Below are 23,742 nucleotides of genomic sequence, written 5' to 3'. Positions count from 1 at the left end.
GCCCAAATCTGCTGAGGTTTTCCAGCATTTTCTGTTCTTATTTCAGATCTCCAGGGTCTGCATTATTTTGCCTTTATTAAAGAGTAAACCATTGGCTTAGAGTAGATGTTAATAGCAGAATAAAGGTTAGCATTACTTGAAATCAAAATTAGCAGAATGTGAAAATAGCAGAAGTCAGAGCTGTCTGAAAGCAAAAACATGAGAACAAGACACAGACTGGCATTTGCTTGGAGATTAAAAAAAACTCAAAATGGAGAGCAAAGTTCATGGTCTGAAGTTGTTGAACTCAGTGTTGAGTCCAGATTTCTATAAAGTGCCGAATTGGAAGGTAAGCCAACGTTTCCTCAGCAAATTAATATAGGCATGGCTATGGGAAACAGCAAGTTAGTGGAACAAATTGCAGAGAGCAAGCACAGGCATAATGGGGTGAATATCTTTCCTCTGTGCTTCACGATTTCAAAATACCATTAAAAGCCTCTTAACCTGGCCAGATTCCAGTCTTCCTGAAGTTCCCATTTTGTTAATACAAGGTCAAATTGCGTGTCTGCAAAGTCCGATATTTCAACATGATTTGAGTGAGACACTGGTTCTTTAACTGGAATCTCATGGCCTCTTAGCACAAACACTAATTTTTTCTCCCAAATCACACATCGCAAATACAGTCCCAATGTGAACCAGATGCTCCAAATTCTGCCTGCATCACTGAGCCTCCCTGATGAATCACGAGAATCAAATAGAAATTATCTCAAATGTTCCACTTGCAAATTTCTTGGACCTCTTAGTCAATCCATGAGAACATTAGTTCAAGCAGGCTGGCTCAGCTCCAAAAACAAGAACTCAGAAATTGGAGTATCCTTGCACATGAATCACCAAAGTTATGATGCAGGAGCCATAAGAAATTAGGAAGCCAAATGGCATGTTAGCCTTTAAGGCAAGATATTGGAGTACAACAGAAAGGAAGTCTCGCTGCAATTAATTTGCTGCTTCGGTGAACAACTCATTAAGTACTGTGTGCAGTTTTGGTTCCCTTATCCAAGGGAACTTGCCTAAGGAGAAAGGCAGCCAAGGTTCAGATTGATTCTTAAGAACAATGGTTACCTGGTGATGAGAGATCAATTGCAATGGGCCTAAATTTACTGGACTCCAGAAGAATCAAAAGGTGGCCTCATTGAAATGCTTGAAATTCTGAGGGGACTTTACAGACAGGATGCAGAGCGGCTCCGAAAAGTGTGTAGTTTCAGTAGCCAAACATTTAGGACTGTAAAACCAAAATTTCTTCACTGAAAGGGGGGCAAATCTTTTGAATTTCCTATCCCAGACGATGCTCTGATGATCGAAAGAAATACGAACAGGATGCAGCCTTTAGCTCACTGAACCTCCTCCATCATTCAGTAAAACCTTGATTGATCTGATTGTGGCCTTAACATCACTTTCATGCCCATTCCCTTTCAACCCCTTCTCAATCAAAAATCTGTCTAACTCAGCCTTGAATATATTCAATGAACCAACCTGCACTGCTCTCTATGGAAGAGAATTCCAAAGATTAACAACCCTCTGAGAAAAGAAATTCCTCCCCAAGTCCATCTTAAATAAGAGACCCCTAATTTCCACCTTGAGAGAATATCTCCTCAGCATCCACCCTGTCAACACACTCAATCTTTTGTTTCAAGATCACTATTTACACATTGGAATTTAAAAAGGATCAGACCAATCTGCTCAACCTTTCCTCATAAGACAACTCCTTCATCTCAGCAATCAACCAACTGGATCTTCTCTTAACTGCTTCTAATGCAAGAATATCCCTCCTTAAGCAAGGTCAAATAATATTTTGAAACAAAGATTCTAGAAGGAAACAGGAGCTTTTCATAACAATAGCAGAAAAGACAGGTCTCTTTGTATATTCAGATGTTTGCAATGATTTTTTTCTACACAAAGCAGTGAAAACATAATCATTATCTGCATCTAGCAAAAAGAAACAAGTAATTTCTTGCTACAAGTAATTAAGACAGAAAAAAATAAGTTTTTAATAATTCGGGCCATCAAGATTGCAATCAGTCTTAGTGCAATTAAAAAGCTTTTGGCAAATGAGTCACTGCTTTGCAAAGGACATCAAGTTGGCTGCAGTGCCCCTCCAACATAGAGGTAATGAGCTGAGACAGTGTTCAAGTATTATGGTGTGTGGATGAACTGTGCAATGCAGCAAAGAAAATAAAATGAACAATGCTCCACTGGTTTCTCCGGGGCAGTTCATGAAACAGCTCCAGCAATGAAAGCTTCTCACAATTTGCAGCTCTTGGCAATAACATTGCTATATGAAGGCATCACTTTACAATTCAGAGGATATAAGATGAGACACGATGAATTACAACATGATTATCATGTGGTAATTCAAACCATTGTATCATTTGTCAGGTTAGAGTTAAAAATGCAGGAGGCAAACATCATTCTGAATTAAAAGTCAATGTAACCTTCCTGAAAAGCAGTGGAAAAATACTTCATGTTTTTATTCATTCACGGAATGTGGGCAGCACGAGCTAGATTAGCATTTATTGTCATTCTTAATTGCCCTTGAGCCGTCTCGGTACATCCACCTAATGCCGTTAGAGAGGGGGTTCCAGGATTTTTACCCAGCCAGAGTGATTAGGTTCCAAATCTGGAAGATGTGTGGATGAGGAGGGGAACCTGCAGACAGTTGTGCTCCCACGCACCTGCTACCCTTATCGTTCTTGGTGGTAGGGTAACAGGTTTGAAGGATGCTATCAAAGAAGCCTTGGTGAATTGTTACAGTGCACCTTGTAGATGGTACATATCGCAGCCAATGTGCATCGGTGGAAAATCATAGAATCCTACAGTGCAGGAGGCCATTCGGCCCATTTAGTCTGCAATAACCACAATCCCTCCCAGGTCCCTATCCCCATAACCCCATACATTTACCCTAGCTAGTCTTCTTGACACTAAGAAACAATTTAGCACGGCCAACCCACCTAACCCGCACATCTTTGGACAGTGGGAGAAAACCAGAATACCCAGAGAAAACCCACACAGACATGGGGAGAATGTGCAAACTCCACACAGTGACCCAAGTCGGAAGGCAGCAGTGCTAACCACTGTACCACCCATGGGAGTGAATGTTTAAAGTGGTGGGTGGAATTCTAATCAAGTAGGTTCCCTTGTTCTGGGTGGTGTTGAGCTTCAAGTGTTGGAACATAAATAACATTACTTATATTTGTATTATATCATCTCGGCCTTTTGGCCAAGATCAAGTGTAATATCAACATGCTGTACTTGGTTGAAATCATAAGGTTACATTGTGGTTTCATTTGAAGCAATTTTTAAAAGCGGCATCTCAACCTTTTGGTTAAGATGCAAATGAGATCAAGCCTTGGAGGAGGTGCAATGCCTACTCCAATCAGCTTCTATCCTGTAGATCAAGCCCAAGACAGGAAGTGAGAGCCCTGTCTTGTCAGCTTGGATTGGGAATATCTCACTTGCTGAGACTTTGAATTGGACTTTGATTGGATTGAACTGGATATATAAACAAAAAAAATCCAGCAAGTGATTCAGTCAGTACCTTAACAGCTACAATGGAGAATTGATAATGTTTCATAACATGCATGGTTTATGGCTTGGAGACTAAACAAATTATTCCATTATAATTTTGAAAGACATTTTAAAATGTAAATCTGAATTGACCCATCGCCATTTTATTTGACAGACATTTCCCTGAAACCAGGAAACTTTAATGCAATGGGCAGATGATCATCTACTTGAAAACATGATAATTGATGTGCATTCCTTCGGTTACGACTTTGGCGTTCAATAAGATCTTGAATAGATTTTACTATATTCCATGCAACTTGAAAACAGAAGCCTTTGGAACTTAAAAGTTTTGAAATGGTGGAAATGGAGAAGGAGTTTCACACTACATTTACTGTGAGATTGCTCTCATGTTCAGTTACGTGGAAGGAGGACTCTTCAATACAAGAAAAAATATTTATTATTTTGAAGCTTACTACAAAAGCTGGTAGAAATCTGGAACTCTCAAAAAGCTACTGAGGTTAGGTCAATGGGAAGTATCAAAACTTATTCAGAGTACGGATGGTTACTGCACTAAGACAGACAAACGCCAATCAGCTTTGATCGAACTGAATGGCAAACTGGCTCCTGGGGCTGAATAGCCGACTATGACCCAGCTTTGTGCAGTATCAGGACTCATCTTGATACGTGGAGTGTATTCTAAAATTACAATGTTTCTCTAGGGTTACAGTTGTATAAAATATCAGGTCCCTGGAAAGAAATTGAAGTTACATCCATAAAGAATAAGTGTTAATTAGTTCTGTAATAATTAGATTTGGAAAAGTTGATTTGAGAGCAAGTATCTTATAAAACAATCACAATTATCATCATTACGAATCATGGCTTTGTGCATTTCTGAAAGCTGGGCATTAGAGACTGGCAACATGGAGTGTGCCAGGAGCTAAAAATAATCCATTGATTCCTTGCAATTTTCTTTGGTAAATATATTAATTTACTAGTAGAACACTACATAATCCAGCTACTTCACATTTAATGAGGATTTTTGAAATCTAAATTCACCAGAGTAAACTTTTATCACATGAAACCAACATACACTTAATCAAATCAATACTGGTTCCAAAATGCATGACCTAACTGACCATCAACCCTTCCTCTCACACCCTCAAGACATCATTTGGAAAGAATTAACAGGGTGTTGAGGCCATGAAGGCATTTTACACCACCAAGTATCAACCTTTCACTGCAATATAAGAACATAAGAACATAAGAACATAAGAAATAGGAGCAGGAGTAGGCCATCTGGCCCTTCGAGCCTGCCCCGCCATTCAATAAGATCATGGCTGATCTGTCGTGGCTCAGTTCCACTTTCCCGCCCTCTCCCCATAACCCTTAATCCCCTCTCTTATCAAAAACCCATCAACCCGCTTCTTAAAAATATTTAGCGAGGCAGCCTCCACCACTTCAACGGGCAGAGAATTCCAGAGATTCACCACCCTTTGAGTGAAGAAGTTCCTCCTCAACTCCGTTCTAAACCGCCTCCCCTTTATCTTGAGGCTGTGCCCCCTAGTCCTACTGTCTTTTTTGAGCGGGAAGAGTCTTTCCACCTCTATCCTATCAAACTCATTGAAACATGCAAGACTCTGAAGGGGCTTGATAAGGTAGGCACAGAGAGGATGATTCCCCCGGCCAGCAAATCCAGAGTCTCAGGACAGGGGGTCACTCATTGAGGACTGAGATGAGGAGAAATTTCTTCTTTCAAACAGTTATAAATCTGTTGAATTCTCCACCCCAAAGCTTGTGGATATTCCATCATTGAATTCATTTGAGACGGAGATAAAAAGATCTTTGATCTCTCAGGGAATTGAAGCACAAAAGGGGAGTTGATGCTGAAGATCAGCCATGATCATATCGAATGGCAGAACAGGCTCAAGGGGCCATGTTGTCTACTCCTCCTCTCATTTGAGGTTCTTAATATCCTGCTAAGAGCAGTGCCAACAGCTGCTGTTTGTGTCACCTTGATAGGGAGAACATTCTGTGCACCAAGTGGAAACAAAAGTTCAATCCATTTGTTGGCCAGTTTACCTCCTTACATTTACACACCATACATCCTTCCCTCTGCATCCTTGTTGTGAAAGTCAGCATTTTATTCTCCCATCTAATATTATAACGCCCTAAATCACGAAATTCCATAATACTTCCCCTCCTCAACCTTCCATTTCTCCCATAATATAAAAGCCTTTAAAATCAGGGCCAAGAGTCATCTATTTATTGATTTTTTTTCACCTTTATTTCTCTTTCAGTTTCAACCTTAATGGTTGTCCTTCACTTTCAAAGCAAGACAAAATGCCTTTTGTTCACACGACACAAGCAAACATTTATTTTATTTTAACAAGAACTGGGAAACAAGGGAGACAAAGGGCTCTTTTGGAGAATGAAGAGGTTTGGACTCAACTCTCAGCACGTTTAATTTTACATTGTCTAAGTTCTGCTTAATTCTCATTAGTGAATACATAAGGCATGCAATTCATTTATGCACCCAGATAACATAAAAGCATATTAAAAGATAACATAACTGGCTTTGTTACACAAAACCATACAAGAAGTTGATCTGGCCAGGGCTCTTCCTTATTAATTTGGACTCAAAATGTTTCCAAATTAAGGTGGGCTGGAATCTGATATAACCTAGTCTCAGTCGACTGTCATGGCCTAACAGCAGAGATTTACTCATGGCTTTCTCTTTTGCCCTGATAGTCCATCATCATAATGGGCTGTCCAGTTTTCAAGTTCTCTCTTCCACAGGATGACATACCTTGGAGCTAGTGAAAAGAGATCGATTCTTCCCATGAGCTGAACTTTGGTGCAGCCTTGTAATGCAAAACAGATGAAGCAGGCCGGGCCAGACATATGGATGGAACATGATAAAGCTGTGTCTTCATCCAATGGGGTGTGTGTGGAATGCATGAGGTTTGGGCAGATGTTTCAAGGATTCTACAAAGGTATTTTCTTCTCCATATTAAGTGCCTGGTTTATTACAATCATTAAGCTGTCAGCTTTCTGGATATCACAATGGTACCATAATAGCTACAGTTGGCCAGATGTCCCATGTCTGCCACTCTGAATTTCAGCTACTTGATGCAAGCAGTGTTGTAACAGCAAAGAAAGGTCTAAGGCACAGCATATGGCAACTTCTCTTTAAAAGGGAAGGAGTGCATTTAAGAAGCGTGACTTAAACATGAACTCAGATTTCTTATACAATGGACCTCATTAATTCAGTTTTTGTTTCAAAAAACAATTGTTGAGCATGTTTCTCGTAAAACAGAAACATTCTATTCAACTTCCTGCTCGAGCTTCAAAAATAATGTGGCACTGACAAAACTTTTGTGGGCTTTTGTAAGAAATTATAGTAGTTTAAAAGGTATTTAAAATTTCTGGACAACCTTAAAAAGTCTTACTTTTCAGGCTGCAGTGCTCTGTCTAAAAGAAACAATTTATTGTCCATTCTAAACAATCTCAAACCAAAGAAAAACTGAATTGCCTAAAAGCATGAAATGAGCAATTTCAATAAAACAGCAGTCTCAATTCCAAATAAGATATAATCCAAAATTTTAAAAAAAATCAAGCATAGCTTGTTATTCCTGAAAAAAAAATCCATCTCAAACAACAGCTACTTTTAAGATGAGATGAACTTGTTTGCAAGGCGGTGCTGACGCAGAAAGAAAAATGCACTGGAACAGTACTGGCAGCACTGCTTAAATACTAAAGAAAAAGCACAAAAAAGCACAGTTCTCGATCAGTGAATAGAACAGCTGCTAAAGTAAACATTTACTGAATAATAGTGTTGGTTCTGCCTCTCTTTTCAGCAACATTAGGAATCAGCTGCTCCAAAAACATCAGCAGTGAAGTATAAATTATCTTGTGTACTAATCACAGCGACGCACTGAAAATTTAAGATTTTGGTTTAAAAAGAACTCATTAGTTTGACTCAAAGCAACTTAACTTTTCTGCTCATTTCTAACCTTTATTTAAGTCAGCATCGTTCTACATTAGTCACATTCAATCTACACACAAGCAGGACAAAGGCTAACAATGGTCATGATGCACAGCAGATTTCTGCTTCCCCTTGTGTCTTGAGAGGAAAGATCACACATACTGAAAAGGAAATAGCAGCAGGAACAGATGCAGTCCTCTTGCAGCAGACAAGGAAGCTGCCCAAAGGAAAAAAAAGACAATCCCCTTAGCTAGAGTAGCACACGGGATGTTTTCGTACAATACATAAACTCCTGGGAGATAATCCCACTACCCGTGCCAGGCTTCAAGTTTGGAATAGTAATTCATGTCAAGCAGATGGGAAGGTTTTTTAGTTGCAAGGGATGGAAGTCCATTGAGGGGGTTGGGGGGGAGGCAGGAATGGCCACATTTCAGAATTCTGTGGGTTTTCAAAGACCTGAGAGAACAGATATCCAATCCCTTAAATATCTGTGAACACTGGAAATATCTTTCGACTCTCCACAGCATTGAAAAGTTTCCTGGTTATTCAATGGAGTCTGCTGTTAAGTCAAAGGCTTCCTTCCAATATAATAAACTGATCTATTTTTACTGACATGTACTTCCAACTAGAGGGTACGACATTTTTTAATATACACCTGAAAAGGAAGTTTCGGAGTGTTCATCTCTGTTGGCAAGTACAGCTCATTTTAACAAATGGTTTAAATAACTGATGAAATACTGGACATGTGTTTCCAAATAACAGCAGGATCACACTGCCACAGCAGTAAGAACAACCATGACGATACAAGGTTGTGATACAGAACTGCAACCGAAAACCTGGACAGAATTTGCAGCCGTGCCCACCTACAACAGTTTTTGATTTATACTCAGCTGCTGCTACTCGGAACCTTCCTGCACAAGGGAACATCCATTGAGCAATATGGATGGCTGCAAGGAGTTGTAAACCGGTTCTCTTCAACATGTCCAAAGATATCAATAGTTGCTTTAGAATATTTGTTTTACAAAAAGGAAGCGATTTGTCACGTGTCATAGAGAGCTGACTCAAAGAACAAAGTCAAAATAAAGATGAATCACAACAAAAGGCTGACAGTTGATCAGCAAGATATTATTTATACATCATACAAGCATCGGTACCAAAGGGCAGCGCCAGATCCCTTATTTTAGCCAAAGGGATTATCTTGTGGCAGCAATTGGACTTTTGAGTGTGATGGGTCTTTGGTCAGAAATTTAGACTCCTTCTTGGAGATCAAAGGTATCATGTGTTTTGCCTGAAGACACATTATCAAATCTCTGCTAATCAGCACGCTGCCATTGACCACAAAACCAAACTACGTCGGCTGAGTTTGAAAGACCAGAAGTACTGCAAAGAGTACTGAGGATTTGCTATAGGATTATGACAAATTTCCAAACCTAAGTACTTATGCCAAGCATCCATCCCAATGAAATAATTTTCTTAATTCTCAATTTCACATGAAATTGCTAAGCTTTCAAGAAATGCTTGGAAAGCAGTCAGGAGGGAAGAGGACCATTGCCACTTTGTTCATCGACTGGAGTTGGGAGCTGTAGACTCATACAGAAGGATGTCATTTCATCCAACAAGCCTGTGACAGCTACTTGAAAGAGTAATCCAATGAGTGGCATTCCTCCACTCTACATACCCTGTAAAACACAGGGTAAGAATCCAACACATACTTCACCAGTATGGAATGCTAGACATGATCCAAAATTAAATTTGTGGGGGAAGTGGTATTGCTCAGGAAGGATTTTTTTTAAAAAACAAGAGTGTTAAAAGAAGGGTTGCTTTGGCAGCTGATAACCTTGGCTATCCTTCAAGGTAGCTGAACAATGAAAAGGAAGAATGACATGTACCCGCTGCCAAAAGATACAGCTTTGACATGTAGGTCAGGTGATAAAAGTGGGATGGGACTGTTATCAGGATCTCTCTTGGGTTCCTCACACTAGGAAATGTAGTAGGCCTTACACAAATATGGCAAACAGAATTCTGGTGGGGAGACAGTGTTATATGTGGAGCTGAGGCATGTACTTGAAAACATATGATTGTAATTTCATGACACTATTTATAGACAACTTTGCAATAAAACCTAAAAAAGAATGCAGTCTTGCTCCAGGCTTAGTAAATATTAGTTGGTTATGAAGTGGAAACAGTAAGTTTCCAGACGCAGTTTTACTATGTGCGGATTATTACTATGAGAGGAATGTCTGCACAAATGCCACATCATTAAAACAATGCGTGTTAAAGAGATCAAGTTTCTGCGACACACAGATTGAAAGAAATGCGCAGCCCTTTCAACACCCGCTCCAATGTGAGTAGAGGGAGCCACAGTGAAACCTCCACGCTGGGGCCATTAACTACTCACTGATCTCAGGTTACATTAACAAAAGCACAAAAAGGCAGCAGATGGTGAAAATCTGGCAAGAAAAAGTGTTGGAAACACTCAGCAGGTGAGACCGCATCTGTGCAGACGGCGACAAAATTAACTGCTTGGACGTAGTCAAAGCCAAAACTAGTTTTGATGACTGATTCAAAACTGTACCATTAGCTTACAGAGTGTTGAGTATCCTCAACATTTTCCCATTTTTATATTGCCTGTTACAAAATGCTTCGAGGCTACATTTTCAATAGTACGTTGATAAACATATTTCTACTCTTGATAGATCAGCATCCTTAGCATCAAATCAGTTAATTAAAATGTAAAGTCAACAATGCAGTGGATGGGTCACCCAGTGTGCACTCCTTCCACCAGGTCATACCTTCCATTGAACTTAATAGAAAGAACAAAGGACAGGGATGAGGTTGTATAATAAATGGCTGATCAAACGCTGCGCATCTTGCTCCCAGTTGAATTTTACCATTAACAGTTGTTCGGTAATTTCAAAAGCCACATTTTAGAATCATAGAATCCTACACTGAAGGAGACTGCCATTCAGCCCATCAAGTTTGCACTAACCACAATCCAACCCAGGCTCCAAGCCCATAACCCCATACATTTACCCTAGCTAGTTTCCCTGATGCTAAGGGGCAATTTAGCATGGCCAATCCACCTAACCCACACATCTTTGTACTGTGGGAAGAAACCGGAGCACCTGGAGGAAACCCACACAGACATGGGGAGAACATGCACACGCCACACAGACACTGACCCAGGAATTAAACCCAGGTCCCTGGCACTGTGAGGCAGCAGTGCTAACCACTGTGCCACCGTGCTGCCCCAATGATAAAACAGCTGTGCAAGTCATTATATAGGATGTTTTTTTAAAAGACAGAGGGACATTTTACAAATATTTGGATATCTCTTCACATTCATTCACTCCAACAATAGTTAATATGTTAATTTAACGAATAAAGTTTGAAACATGGGCATTGGGGAAAGGCCATTTAGCCCTCTCAAGCCTGTTCAACCATTCAATTAGGTCAGATCTCCCTGAGCTCAATTCCCCTGCCGATGCTTTACATCCAAGATACTTCCATCCAACAAAAATCTCTCAATCTCATTCCTGAAAGCTTCGACTGGAAGCAGAGTATTCCAGATTTCCATTTCCCTTTGTGTGAAAGAGTCCTTAATTTCACCTCTAAATGACCTGATTCTAATTTTAAGATGAACACCATTGCAGTCTGGTAGTTTTCTGCAACAAGGCTTTCCTCTATCTGCCCCACCTAATCCATTCATCATTTTAATCATCTTGATCCAATCACCTCTCACCCAATTCGATGTACATTTGGGAAACTAGCGAGAGATTGCAGCACCCCAGGGAATTAACATGCAGCACATTACACAGTATCTTGGATATATTACCTGCTCATTTAGTTGACTAATCTCGCTCTGCAGTTTCTTGTTATCAGTCTCCACCTGGGTTTTATCCGTCTCCAGCATCTGTTGCTTTGTTTGAAACTCAGAGACCTTTACTTCAAATTCAGATTCTTTTTTTCTAATTTCTACCTGTAGTTCATGTCGAGTTGTCAATTCCACATCAAGCTGTTTTAAAAACAACAGAAGTATTTGTCATAAACAGGACAATACAGCAGAAGAGGCTATTCAGCCAATCATATCTCTGGTCGAGCCATTCAACGAATCCCATTCACCTGCTTGCTCCACGTAGCATTGTACGTAGGATTAGGAACATGATGTGGAATGGCGACAGTTACCGGGAAGAGAATTAACAAAACAATTTGGTGATCAAAACACATAATTACAAAGCAGCATCTTGTACTGGTCATTACCACTGAACTACAACAAGCTTATCGGCAATTAAGCATTCCTGTTAATGTAACATCAACTTACTTTTATGTAGCGTCTTTAACATAATAGGAGCATTCAAAAATAAAGTATAATTCTGGGCCACACAAGGGGAGATTACATCAATGGCCAAAACCTTGATCATAGAGCTAGATTTTAAGGAGTACCTTGAGGGAGGAAAAGTAGTAGAGAAGCAGCAAGATACAGTGAGGAATTTCCAGAGCTGGTCAGGTGAAGGGGAAGTAACCAATGCTGAAGCAATTAAAATCAGGGATGTGAAAGAGACTAGAGTCAGGTAAGTATAGATATCTTTGAGGGTTTAGTTGTTGGGGGGGGTGGGTGGGTTTAACCAGAGAGTGTCAAAGACTGCAGACATATCGAAAAGGATGAGGAAGGATAGTTTACTATGACTTTGATAAAGCTATTGCACTACTGTGGCAGGGACAGAAACTGAATTGGAGGGGTTCAAACATAGAGTTCCAGGAAAGATTTTGGAGGTGACACCACGTCAAAGGACTTTGCAGAAGTCTGCAAGATCAGATTGGTGACAACAGCAGAGTTAAGGGAGAGAGTGACAATAGTTTGAGAGGGACAACAATATTGAGTATACTCAACAATATTGAGTAACATGGGGATCAGGAGGGGAAGTTGGTTGATCAACAATTCAGTAAGGATATCAGTGGAGCAGGAAGTGCATCTCATGGATATGATGAGCTCAGACAGGCAACAGCAAATAAAGGACAGGAACTAGAGAATGATACAGAGTTACAATAAAACTTTAAAAATTACAAATAGGTATTTTTAAAAATATTTGTTCTAGGCATGTGGGCATCAATGGCAAAGTCAGCATTCTTTGCCAATCCCTATTTCCCCTCGAGTTCTGGTGAGCTGAGTGGCTTGCTGGGCCATTCCATTTCAAAGGACAGTTAAAGGTCAGCCACTGAGTCTGGATTTGTATGTGGGATAGCAGATTTCCGTCCCGGAAAGGCAACAGTGGACCAGGTAGGAATTTAATGACAATCTGGTCATTTCATGATGATTATTAGTAGAACTAGCACTTTATTCCATATTTATTAATTAAGTGGATGCGAAATCATCCAGCTGCCAAGGAAGGATTTGACCACCTCCAAAACACTCATCCACAGAGAATCACAGAATTGGTATGGCACAGGAGACCAACATTTGGCTCATCGTATCTGTACCAAGCCCCCAAATGAGGCCCATGTCATCCATGGAAAATGTGTGAATTGGAATGTTCCAATTTGAGAAAGGGGGAAGAAAATGAGACATGGAGAGAGAAAATAGGGAGAACAAGAGAAGAGATAATAAAAGGTACAGGTAATATGAAGAGAAAGAGGAAAATTCAAAGAAACCCTCTCACAAAAATAAATAGGATATTCAAGCAGAAGCATTTTCAATTACAAAGGGTTATCTTGGTTTATTGTATGCTTTTCAGATCTATTAAATAGAAGCCCCTTATAAATAAGGCTAGATCAGAATGTCAGAATATTTTGATCAGTTTTCTCTTTCATCTGTTCTTTCCTCACTTCCGTTTATTACAATGAGGTTAGTGAAAGTAAGCTCAGGAAACACAATTAAACCAATGTCATTAAATAAAATGAATAGATGATCTGCATTTTGACAATCCCTTAAATCACCTACAGTCTGGCAATTTCTCCAAACTGTGTCTAACTTGCCTATTTGACTCATTCCTCCCATCCCAGCGGAAGCTAATTATGTGTGTTTTTTCTTCAATCCATAAGCATAGAACCATGGAGTGGCACGGTGGCACAGTGGTGAGCACTGCTGCCTCACAGCGCCAGTTACCCGGGTTCAACTCCTGGCTTGGGTCACTGTCTGTGTGGAGTTTGCATGTTCTGCTGTGTCTGTGTGGGTTTGGGTTTCCACAATCCAAAAGATGTGCTGGTTAGATGCGCTGGCTGTGCTAAATTCTCTCTGTGTAGCCGAACAGGCACCAGAGCGTGGGGCTCGGGGATTTTCACAGCAACTTCATTGCAGTGTTAACGTAAGCCTACTTGTGACACCAATAAATCAACCTGAATCCTGTTACAGATAACCTGGCCCAGATAATATGCATCTGAGAACAGTAAGAGTTAGGAGAGTGCAGAGATACTGAACACAATTTTTCAACCTTCCTTAGAGGGGTGGAACCCAAAGTACCAGAGGATTGCAAATGTTATATCCTTGTTCAAAAACAGGGAGATGTTTAAACATGGCAATTACAGGCCAGCCAATTCAACACTAATGGTGCGAAACATTTAGGAACAAGAATCCCAGAGAAAATTAACATTATTAGCATTCACCAAACCAACTTCTAAATTGTATTAAAAAATGTAGGGACTGTGTGTGGAAGATGTAGACAGAATCTTCTTATAATGGAATTACAGGGGTCAGTCTGAAGTATGCTGGCACTGACAGCTAAATTAATTTTTTTTAATGAAAATTCACTATGCTATTTCCTAAGCACTGCTACAGCTAACCTTTTTTGTCAAACCATTAAATGCAAACATCTTTATATGAAATTATCAACAGCCAGCTGGTTGAATGTTCTGACAGCACTTTATTAAAAGCCTGACCGCTTGACACCTCTTTGGTTGGTTCTGAGCAGACCTGTCCATCACAAGTTGTACAAAGGCCGCACTTACCTTCAAAACTAAATTAACTTTTTTTTTGCTGAATTACCTTTTTTTCCAGTTCTGCAGCTTTGGTTTCACTGATTTGCACTTTGGTTTTGTCAATCAAATTGTCTGCAAAACAAAATCAATCCAAGTGCTGTTAGGCACCTCCAATCTGACACAGTGTGAGATTCCAACATCGAAACAAAACAAAGAAATAAACACTTGTACTTGAACAATCTCTCAATACTTTGCTAATAAGTCTCAAAGAACTAAACACAATCAATCAATTTTGCAGTATAGTGGTAGTTATACAGACAAAATTAATCAGAGGAAGGTGATCAGAGATTGTACTTACCTATTAAATGCTCCACATCCAGAGTGAATTTTCTGCATCTGAAGTCAGGGTCAGATCCGTTCTTTTGTAGGATTACCTGAGAGACACATTCATCTAAAAGCTTGTAATACTGTGGCCTGAAAATGAAGAGGACATTTTACTCAAGTATTTCCTTTCAGGCTTCATTCTGATAAGTAAATTAATTTGCAAATTCTTGAGTTTATTTTTGGCATTAGGCTTGCCTCACGTCCTCGCTGCTGGGTCCCATGGTGGGCAGAGGGGTGAATATGGCAGGATATCCAGAAATTGGATTCATGCCAGCATGAATTGACAACAGATTTTCCACTGGTTCCCACCATGGTTGGAAAACAAACCGGAGGTGGGCATAAGCCTCATTCTACATCCTGTTAATGAGATGCAGATGAAGGCACAACCTCCACACCCCATACCAGATTCTCTGTGCTGTCAGCAGGAAAACCGCCTGCACAAAACATGTTTGGAATAACATGATGTGTAGACATAGGGACTCATCTTTTGATCCGATTTACTATTGTTACATGTATTAGTATACGGTGAAAAGTAATGAGTGTTTCTGGGCAATATCCAGGGCTGCCTCTGGAGTTCAGAATAGAGACTGCTACAACCCTGAAATATTACAGCAGTGAGTAAGGTGAACCTAATAGATTTCATGTCCTGGAGGGGGTCCATCTTCCAGTCTTAGAAAGTTCTTAGAGATTTATCTTCATTCTAATGAGGACAACCTTCTGGTCTCAGCTTCGAAAGATAGTGCTGCTATCCTCATTTTCAAGAGATCCACCTTCTTTCTTCAATGCTGGGTCAGTGATGTTGGCCAACTTTACAATATGGTGACCAGATACAATGGTGGACACAACATGTTATCTAGGCCTGTCCCATCACTAAATAAGAACCAAAACACCAAGTGCATATTTAATAAGGTCGGAAGATTTGGTGCGCTTTTCCGCTTGCCACCACAACAGGAAATATTGCACGATCCTGCCCCACAACGGCATTTCATCGCAACGTAACTTGACGGGTGAAGAAACAGTGGGACGGAAGGGAAGTACACCAGTGTCAAACAAAGATGGTTCTCCTAAAAATTGGGGGGTCAACAAAATGTCCCCGAAAAATTAGACTTGGCTGTGATATTTTCCACTCCCCAGCCAACACTGAACTCAGGTCCACACACCCAGAATTAGGACAGAACTGAGATTAACAAAAGCCAGTAGCACCCACAGAAGGGCACTCCAGAATGTATCAACATCTCTAGGCTGTAGGGATAGAGAGGAAAATAGGAAGGCTAATAATCCCCATTCAGCTTTTGGCTTTTTATGATCAACGAGCTCAGTGATAAACCCACATGCACTACAATAAACACTCAGCAGCACAATCAACTCTCAGACCCAAGCAGTATGGTCAATTAGATCTTTGTTACATACTTCCTTCTTCCTACCGTGGGGCAGCACAGTGGTTAGCACCGCTGCCTCAGTACCAGGGACCCAGGATCAATTCCAGCCTTGGGTTACTATTCTCCGTGTCTGCGGGGTTTCCTTCAGGTGCTCTGGTTTCCTCTCATGGTCCAAAGATGTGCAGGTTACGTTGATTGGCCATGCTAAATTAACCCTCGTGTCAAGGGGATTAGCAGGGTAAATATGAGGGATTACGGGATAAGCGTCTGGGTGAGATTGTGGTCGGTTCCGACTCGATGGACCAAATGGCCTCCTGTGCTATAGGAGTTCTACGATTCTATTGAAGCCAATATTGAAAATTGTGGCAGTGGGAATTCAAAGAATGAATGGATTGCATTGAACCTGTTCAGTTACAACAGCAACAATGAGTATTTGCAAGTTTCATAGATTAATGGAAGCAGTAAAGACTCTTTAAGCCATTCAATAACTGAGTTATTTTCAAACAGGTTCCATACAAGTTCTTGCAACCATTATATGTACTTCAATTTTTTTTGAAAATTACAGCAAACTTCACCAATTCCAATGTCTAGGTTTATAATGGAAATTTACTATGTCAACCTGTCACACTAATTACACACTCCCATCCAAAACATGGACTGCAATCTCACCATTGGTTAGTGGCTATAATTACAGCATGACAATTTTACACTGACTTTCTTGTTCTAAACATGTGACATAGGCGTTTATGTTGCCGTATATAAAAAAAGGACAGACTGCACAGTATAAAATAAAAGCTTTTAATTACCCTTGCTCTTCAGTTCTACTTCAGCTGAAGACTGCATTGGCTCTCCACATTCCACAGGCAAAGCAATGGTTCTACAATTAGGACACTATATAAAATTCCTACTTCCAGTGCCCCACATCCTAATAATCCCAGAGTGTCACTTTGGTGCGTTAGGGTTAACTAAACAATGCTTGCATTGTCACAGATCACAGTGGCCTAATGGTAATGTCACTAGACTGGTAATCCAGAAGGCCCAGGTTAGTGCTCTAGAGACACCATAGTGGCTGATGAATTTGATGAATGAATCTGCAATTAAAAGTTAGTCTCAGCAATGGTGACCAGGATTGCTGCAAAAATCCATCTGTAATCTGCCATGGCCACATGACTCCTCAACCATCTAGTTGACTCTTAAATGATCTGTCAAGCCACTCAGTTACATCAAACTGTTACAAAGATTAATTCTCTTCCTAACAGCACTGTGGGTGTACCAACACCACCTGGGCACTAGCAGGTCAGGACAACAGCTCACGGGCAATTAGAGAAGGGCAATAAATGCTCATCAGTGATGATGTAGAGATGCCAGCGTTGGACTGGGGTAAACACAGTAAAAAGTCTCACAACACCAGGTTAAAGTCTAACAGTCTATTTGATAGCACAAGCCACTAGCTTGAGGAGCGCTGCCCCACAAACCTGATGTTGTGATACTTCTTACTAGTCAGTGATGCCCTAGTCCCATGAGCAAAACACCCAATTAGGATCTTTTCCAATGCTGCTATTAGCCAATGCCTCAAAGGCTAATAAATAACTGAACTTTTCCTTTTTTTGGTGCATGCTCAGCTTCTCAGAGTTTAGACCAAAACATGAAACATTAATCATGTTGCAGCCAAAGACCACGTACAAAATAGCTAGGAATAAGACTATTTGGTCTATCAACTCAATCTAAGCCAGTTACCAAACAGAATTATCTAAGAACATACAGGAAAGAAACAGGCCATTCAGCCCATCCAGTCTTTTTCAGTTTGTGTTCCTTTCTAATTCCTGTTTATGCACTCCTACCTGTTGGAGTCACTTGTTTTCAACCAGAGTCAGAGGTTTTGGGTTCAAGTCCCCATCCAGGAATTGAGCACAAAAATCAAAAATTGACAGTCTAGTGCAGACTGTGGGAGTGCTGCGATGTCAGAGGTGCTGTGTTTTCAGGTGAGATGTGAAGCCAAATGCTGTCTGTCCTCTCAGATGGGTAAAAAAGATTCTACTGTACAAGCTTGAAGAGGAAAGGGTGATTATTTCACGTGCCCTTACGAATATTCCTCAATCATTGTCAGAAAAGAACATATTATCTGGACATTATCACACTGCTATTTGTGGGAATTTGCATATGCAAGCAGATTAAACATTTCCCACAATATAGCAGTATCTACACTGTAAGAGTACTGTGTTTGCTGTAAAGTGCTTTGGGACACCCTGTGAAAGCTGATACATAAATTTATTTTACCTTGAAACCTTTTATCCCTTTCCGCCTCATGCACTTATCTAGCATAGCCTTGTATGTATCTGTGCCAATTGCCTCAATTACTTCTTGCATTAGCGAGTTCCACATTCTTACAAGACAAAGACATTTACCTTACATTTATGGTCCCTAACTTTGGTATCTTCAACATCTGAAGTACCTTCTTGAATTCTAATCTTAAATGATGACTATTAGGCCACCTCGCTATCTTTACTTTCATGGAGAAAGTAGCCGTAGCTTGTTCGTCTTTGCTAATGGTTATAACCACTTTCCTGATAACATTCTAATGAATGTTTTCTCCGCACCATCTCTGGTACAGCTACGTGTACAATTGGGCCACTCCCCCCCCCCCATCAAATAATCTCCTGAGGGAGGGAAACAAAAAGTCAGCCTAATTTAGGAATTGTTGGCATATTCCCCAAGGCAATCAAACAAAGGCACAAATCATTGTAGTCCCAGCGAACCCACAACTTGCCCCCCATGACATTAACTAGCTCTGGAGATCAGCTGGTGTATGTATAAAGACGTTTTGTAAATGAGGGGGGATGTAGGCGTATGGATGAAATGAGATGAAACTTAATGCTCAGAAACATTCTGTAAGAACAGTGAGGAAAATCAATGTAAACTAAATAGTACCATCCAAAAGGAGGTGCAGGAAGAGAGAGAATGGGGGCTCACATACAAAAAATTCTTCGCAGGTGCAGCACAAGTTGATGTGGATGTTAAAAAAAAAAGTGACCTTGGGCTTTATAAATAGAGGATGAAAGCAAGGAAACTACGTCAAACATTTCTGGTTAAGCCTCAGCTGGGAAATTGTGGCCTGTTATGGGCATCATGCAAGAGGAAGGATGTAAAGACCTTGTAGTGTATGCAGAGATTAACCAAAATGTTACCAAGTGAGGAGGACTTCAGTTACATGGAGAGACTAGTTTAATGCTGTACTCCTTAGAGCAGCAAAGGATAAGGGGTGATTTAATTGAAGTGCACAACACAATGAGAGGTCTTGATAGGATAAATAAGGACTAACTGTTTCAAATGACAGAATGATAGAACTCCAAAAGGGCATAGACAAGTTGGTGGAGTGGGCAGAAAGGTAGCAGATGAAGTTCAACATGGAGAAGTATGAGGTGATGCATTTTGATAAGAACACAGAGAGACAATATAAAGGGGCAAAATTCTGAAAGGGGTGCAAGGTCTCGGGTGCATATCACAGATACATTGAAGATGGCAGGACAGATAGAGCAGTTAATGAAGCTGATAGTGTTAAGTTTTAAGTTTACTTATTAGTGTCACAAGTAGGCATACATTAACACTGCAAGGAAGTTACTGTGAAAAATCCCATTGTCGCCACACTCCGGCACCTATTCGAGTACACTGAGGGAGAATTTGACATGGCCAATGCACCTAACCAACACCTCTTTCAGACTGTGGGAGGAAACCAGAAGACTCAGAGGAAACCCTTGTAGACACAGGCAGAACATGCAGACTCCACACAGACAGTGACCCAAGCCAGGAATCAAACCTGGCTCTGCGGCGCTGTGGGGCAGCAGTGCTAACCGCTGTACCTCCAAATGGTCTCCTTACATGACATACCAATTCTGAGATTTGGTGAAATGTTGACAACCAGAGGGAACAGAATTAATTTGCAAATTTACCACAGGAAAGACCAACCGAGTTTCCGATCTGTGAGACAGTACCTGAAGGAATGGTGGGAGCTGATTTATTAACCTGCAAAAGGGAATCAGATACAAACTTGAACAGGAATAATTTGCATGGCAAGGGGCAGAGAGTTGAGGAATGGGAGGCAGTGTGGAGCTGGGAAAGATTCAATAGGCCAGATGGCCTCTTTCAGTGCTGTAAGATTCCATGTACGACAGTGAAGCTGTGGTTTTCGGAAGGCAGTTTCAGTAAGCTTTGTTAATCTCAATAACTGTTTCCAAGGCTAGGTCTCAACCCAACTCTGACTTCAGCGCACGGAGTAATGCCGTCTGAGGACAGCTGGCAAAAATCTGCAGCAATCACTTTATTAAGAAACAAAAATTAAACAGTTAAAACGAAGGACCTCAAACAGGCAACATTCAGATCAGATAATTAATTATACGTGTGTGTTACTGAATCCACACAAGGTTGCTAAGTACTGAATTTGGCTTCCTGCTCCCTTAAATCATTCTGCGTCAATTAGAAGTTCTGACCAGGGCAGGAATTTGGCCAGCGCTGCTCGGGAAACAGAACGTTGCCGGATGATTAAGATATGAAATCATTTTTCCACATTCAGCTCAAGTTTGTTTTAATTATCTTCTCCTGTTTAAGGGAACAATCATTTCCTGACGGTATTTCCTTTATGTTATTAAAGTTAAAGAATTGTATCTGTTGAAGTTCTGACTCAGAAGCAGTTCCTGCACAGAGTTGTCCTTTTCAAACTCTCCAGTGGGATACAGCGTGGTATTCAGACATAGTAATGTCTCCCCTGCCATTCACCCCCCAGCTAGCATGACTGAAAAACAGCCATTATTTCATTGCTGCTTGTGGAAAATGTTTTACAGTCTCTAACAATGCAGTCACTGTTGGAAAAGCAGTAGCTGTGTGTGTACCTCACTGTCCCATGAGCAGCAATGCGATCAGGGCCAGCCAACCTGTTTTATTGTTGCTGGTTTAGGAATAAATATTAGCCGGGGAGAGCACTACTGATCTTCTTTGAAATAACAGCCATTGGATCTCTCATGCCCAGTTACCGGAGCACTCAGGGCTTCGGCTTAATGCCTCGTCTGAAAAACAGCAACTCCACTGGCAGAGCACTCCCTCAATACTGCAGAGGTGTCAGTTTACACTGTTTAATTGTTTGGGACGAACAGGCAAACAGCCTAAAAGACAAACAGAAGATGACGAGTCGATCCACAAACTCTGCTGCACTCAACAACGACCAACACAACCACTAAACACCCATCTCTCCAGTAGCCCAGTGATGAGGTGAAGTGACTGTACATGGAGATTGAACAAATTTGGTTCAACTACAGTGTCCCCAACCAAACGGACTGCTACCACTCACAGTCCAGGTTTACCCATCACTTTGATAAGACAACAGTGGCACAGTGGTTAGCACTAATTACCTCATAGTGCCAGGGACCTGGGTTCAATTCTCAGGTCATTGTCCTTGTGAAGTCTGCACTTTCTCCTCGTGTCTGCGTGGGATTCCGCCGCACGCTCTGGTTTCCTCCAACAGTCCAAAAACATGTGGGTTAGGTGGATTGGCCGTGCCAAGTTAATCCTTGTGTCAGGGGGATTGGTAAAGTAAACATGAGGGGTGACGGGAATAGTGTCTGGGTGGGATTGTATTTGGTACAAACTCGATGTGTCAAATGGCCTCCTTCTGCACTGTAGGAATTCTATGATCTTGCCAGCATCGACTGGGAATGGATCACATTTGAGGCAAGGTGAGAGGTGGAGGCAGTCATGAGGGTGGACAGAAAGCAACAACACGTGGAATAAATTCTCAATGAGTGATCAACCTTGACTGAAAAGTGAAGAGCCTTTTAATAGTTTTCTAAACGCAGATTGTGTTAAACTCATGCTGCTCAATTGTTATTTAAAGGGTTAAACACATGGTTTTTGACTGTATTTGAACAATGCTGTCCTTTATTTCACCTCGACAAAATGTCCCCCCCCCCCCCCCCCCACAGCAGCCTTAATGTTAATGTTCAAAGAAGAAACTACTTTGCACAAATATTTATCTAACGGTGTCCTTAAAAATCCTCAGCAATTCAAAGATTAATGGAGAGTTGGAAGAAGGGAAAATGCTGCTGCAGCCTTCAAACAAAGAAGGGAGGGGCACCCAGCAGTACAAGGGAGACAGCTTGTTACTGCAGTATGGCAGCACAGACATAAAACTACACTTTCATTCATTCGACACAAGATGTGCCCAAGATTTTCTTTGCGAAAGAAAAAAAAAATCACAATATGTTGATAGTGAGAAATGCTTTTAAAAGTCACAATGTCCCCCAGCATCGTAGTTATTTGCTGCATTTCTCCATTTTCATCTACATTTCAGTCTCAATTTTCAATCCGGCTTCTAGCAGTCTGTGTGATGGTGGCTGGGGATGAAAATAACTTTAATCGAACTGCCTGGCAATTTAATTTATTAGAGAGGCTCACAGTAAGCCTCTGCTCAATAATCCCTGAAAAAGCTCTCTCGCAAATTGAAGCTGCCAGGGTCCTGGGAGAGCGGAGAATGGAGTGGAGAGGTGTGTGTAGTGGGGGGGGAAGAGAGAGAGAGAGAGAGAGAAATGAGCTCTGCTATAATGTGCCAGGCTGCAGAATGCTGCAAAATGGAGTACGTGAAGAAGAGAAACATGGAACAAAATGAATCACAAACACAAAGAGGGAGCTTGTATGTTTTTCTTTCTAAAAAATAAAACGAAACACAAAAAAAGGACTTATTCTGAATATAATTTCCAGAGGGAGGGAGGGAGGGAAACAAAGGGAGGTTTGAAGCATTTTCTTTATTCCTCCAACCATTTTTTTTTGTTAAAAGATTTATAAAAACAGATTGTGGTTTGGCGATGGAGCTGCATTCATTGACAAAGCCATCTGTTCAGAATTAGAGACACGTACTCCAGTTTAATTCAGAAATATAAACAACATCATGTAACGGACTGCTGACTCCTATAACATAGGTGCAGATTGAAAAACACTGAACAGAACATTTTAAACTAAAACAAAATTGAGAGAAAAATTAAGATTTGCACTGTGTGGTTTTTACGAAGACAACACCCACCCTTTACTTGAAGGGCAACAGTGACATCTTCTGTTCTAAAGCAGTTGGTGCCACAGCCCTCTGGAATCTGACAGCTGCCTGTCAGAAAGAGGTCACTCCCCCAGCCCCTGCATATATTATTTTTTAAAGCTGGACTGTCACCTAAAATCTTCCCAAAAAAGTTGCTTAAATGCCACCTGAAATGATTCATAAATATTGATATGAGTGATTTAGTGACATATTTCAAGAAATTGTGACAATTCAGGTGTTATTTTGCTCACTAAACACTATAGTAGGCCTACGCTGGTGGGGCGATTCAAACTGAAGCGTTTTCGGACAGTCACACCGAGTATGGATTCTAATAAAGCCAAAACACACAATTCCCACTGTCCAGGTCGCTAGCAAACCTGCATTTCAGGTGTCAAAAAGAGAGAGAGTACTTGCATTTGTACACTGCCAATCAGCTGTACAAAACCTCTCAGCCCCACACAATCAATAGG

General features: G+C 40.8%; 1 protein-coding gene and 1 non-coding gene across 2 annotated transcripts in view; one reads left to right on the top strand and one right to left on the bottom strand.

Annotated features, from left to right (window-relative positions):
- diaph1 (diaphanous related formin 1) overlaps positions 1 to 23,742 on the bottom strand; it is a 156,800-nt gene that overhangs the window by 8,174 nt on the left and 124,884 nt on the right. Inside the window, exons 13-15 of the mRNA XM_080201194.1 lie at positions 14,796 to 14,911; positions 14,505 to 14,569; positions 11,361 to 11,540 (exon numbers count right to left, since the gene is read on the bottom strand). Of these exons, the coding sequence (XP_080057320.1) occupies positions 11,361 to 11,540; positions 14,505 to 14,569; positions 14,796 to 14,911 (361 nt within the window). The remainder of the gene's footprint in view (positions 1 to 11,360; positions 11,541 to 14,504; positions 14,570 to 14,795; positions 14,912 to 23,742) is intronic.
- LOC145352048 (U2 spliceosomal RNA) lies at positions 3,234 to 3,423 on the top strand. The gene has a single exon (XR_013888503.1). It is a non-coding gene; the product is annotated as a U2 spliceosomal RNA (small nuclear RNA).

The sequence above is a fragment of the Carcharhinus amblyrhynchos genome, chromosome 13, assembly GCF_965287045.1.
Source record: "Carcharhinus amblyrhynchos chromosome 13, sCarAmb.v2.hapA, whole genome shotgun sequence".
Classification (NCBI taxonomy): Eukaryota; Metazoa; Chordata; class Chondrichthyes; order Carcharhiniformes; family Carcharhinidae; genus Carcharhinus; species Carcharhinus amblyrhynchos.
This window is presented reverse-complemented; position numbering and strand designations above follow the sequence as displayed.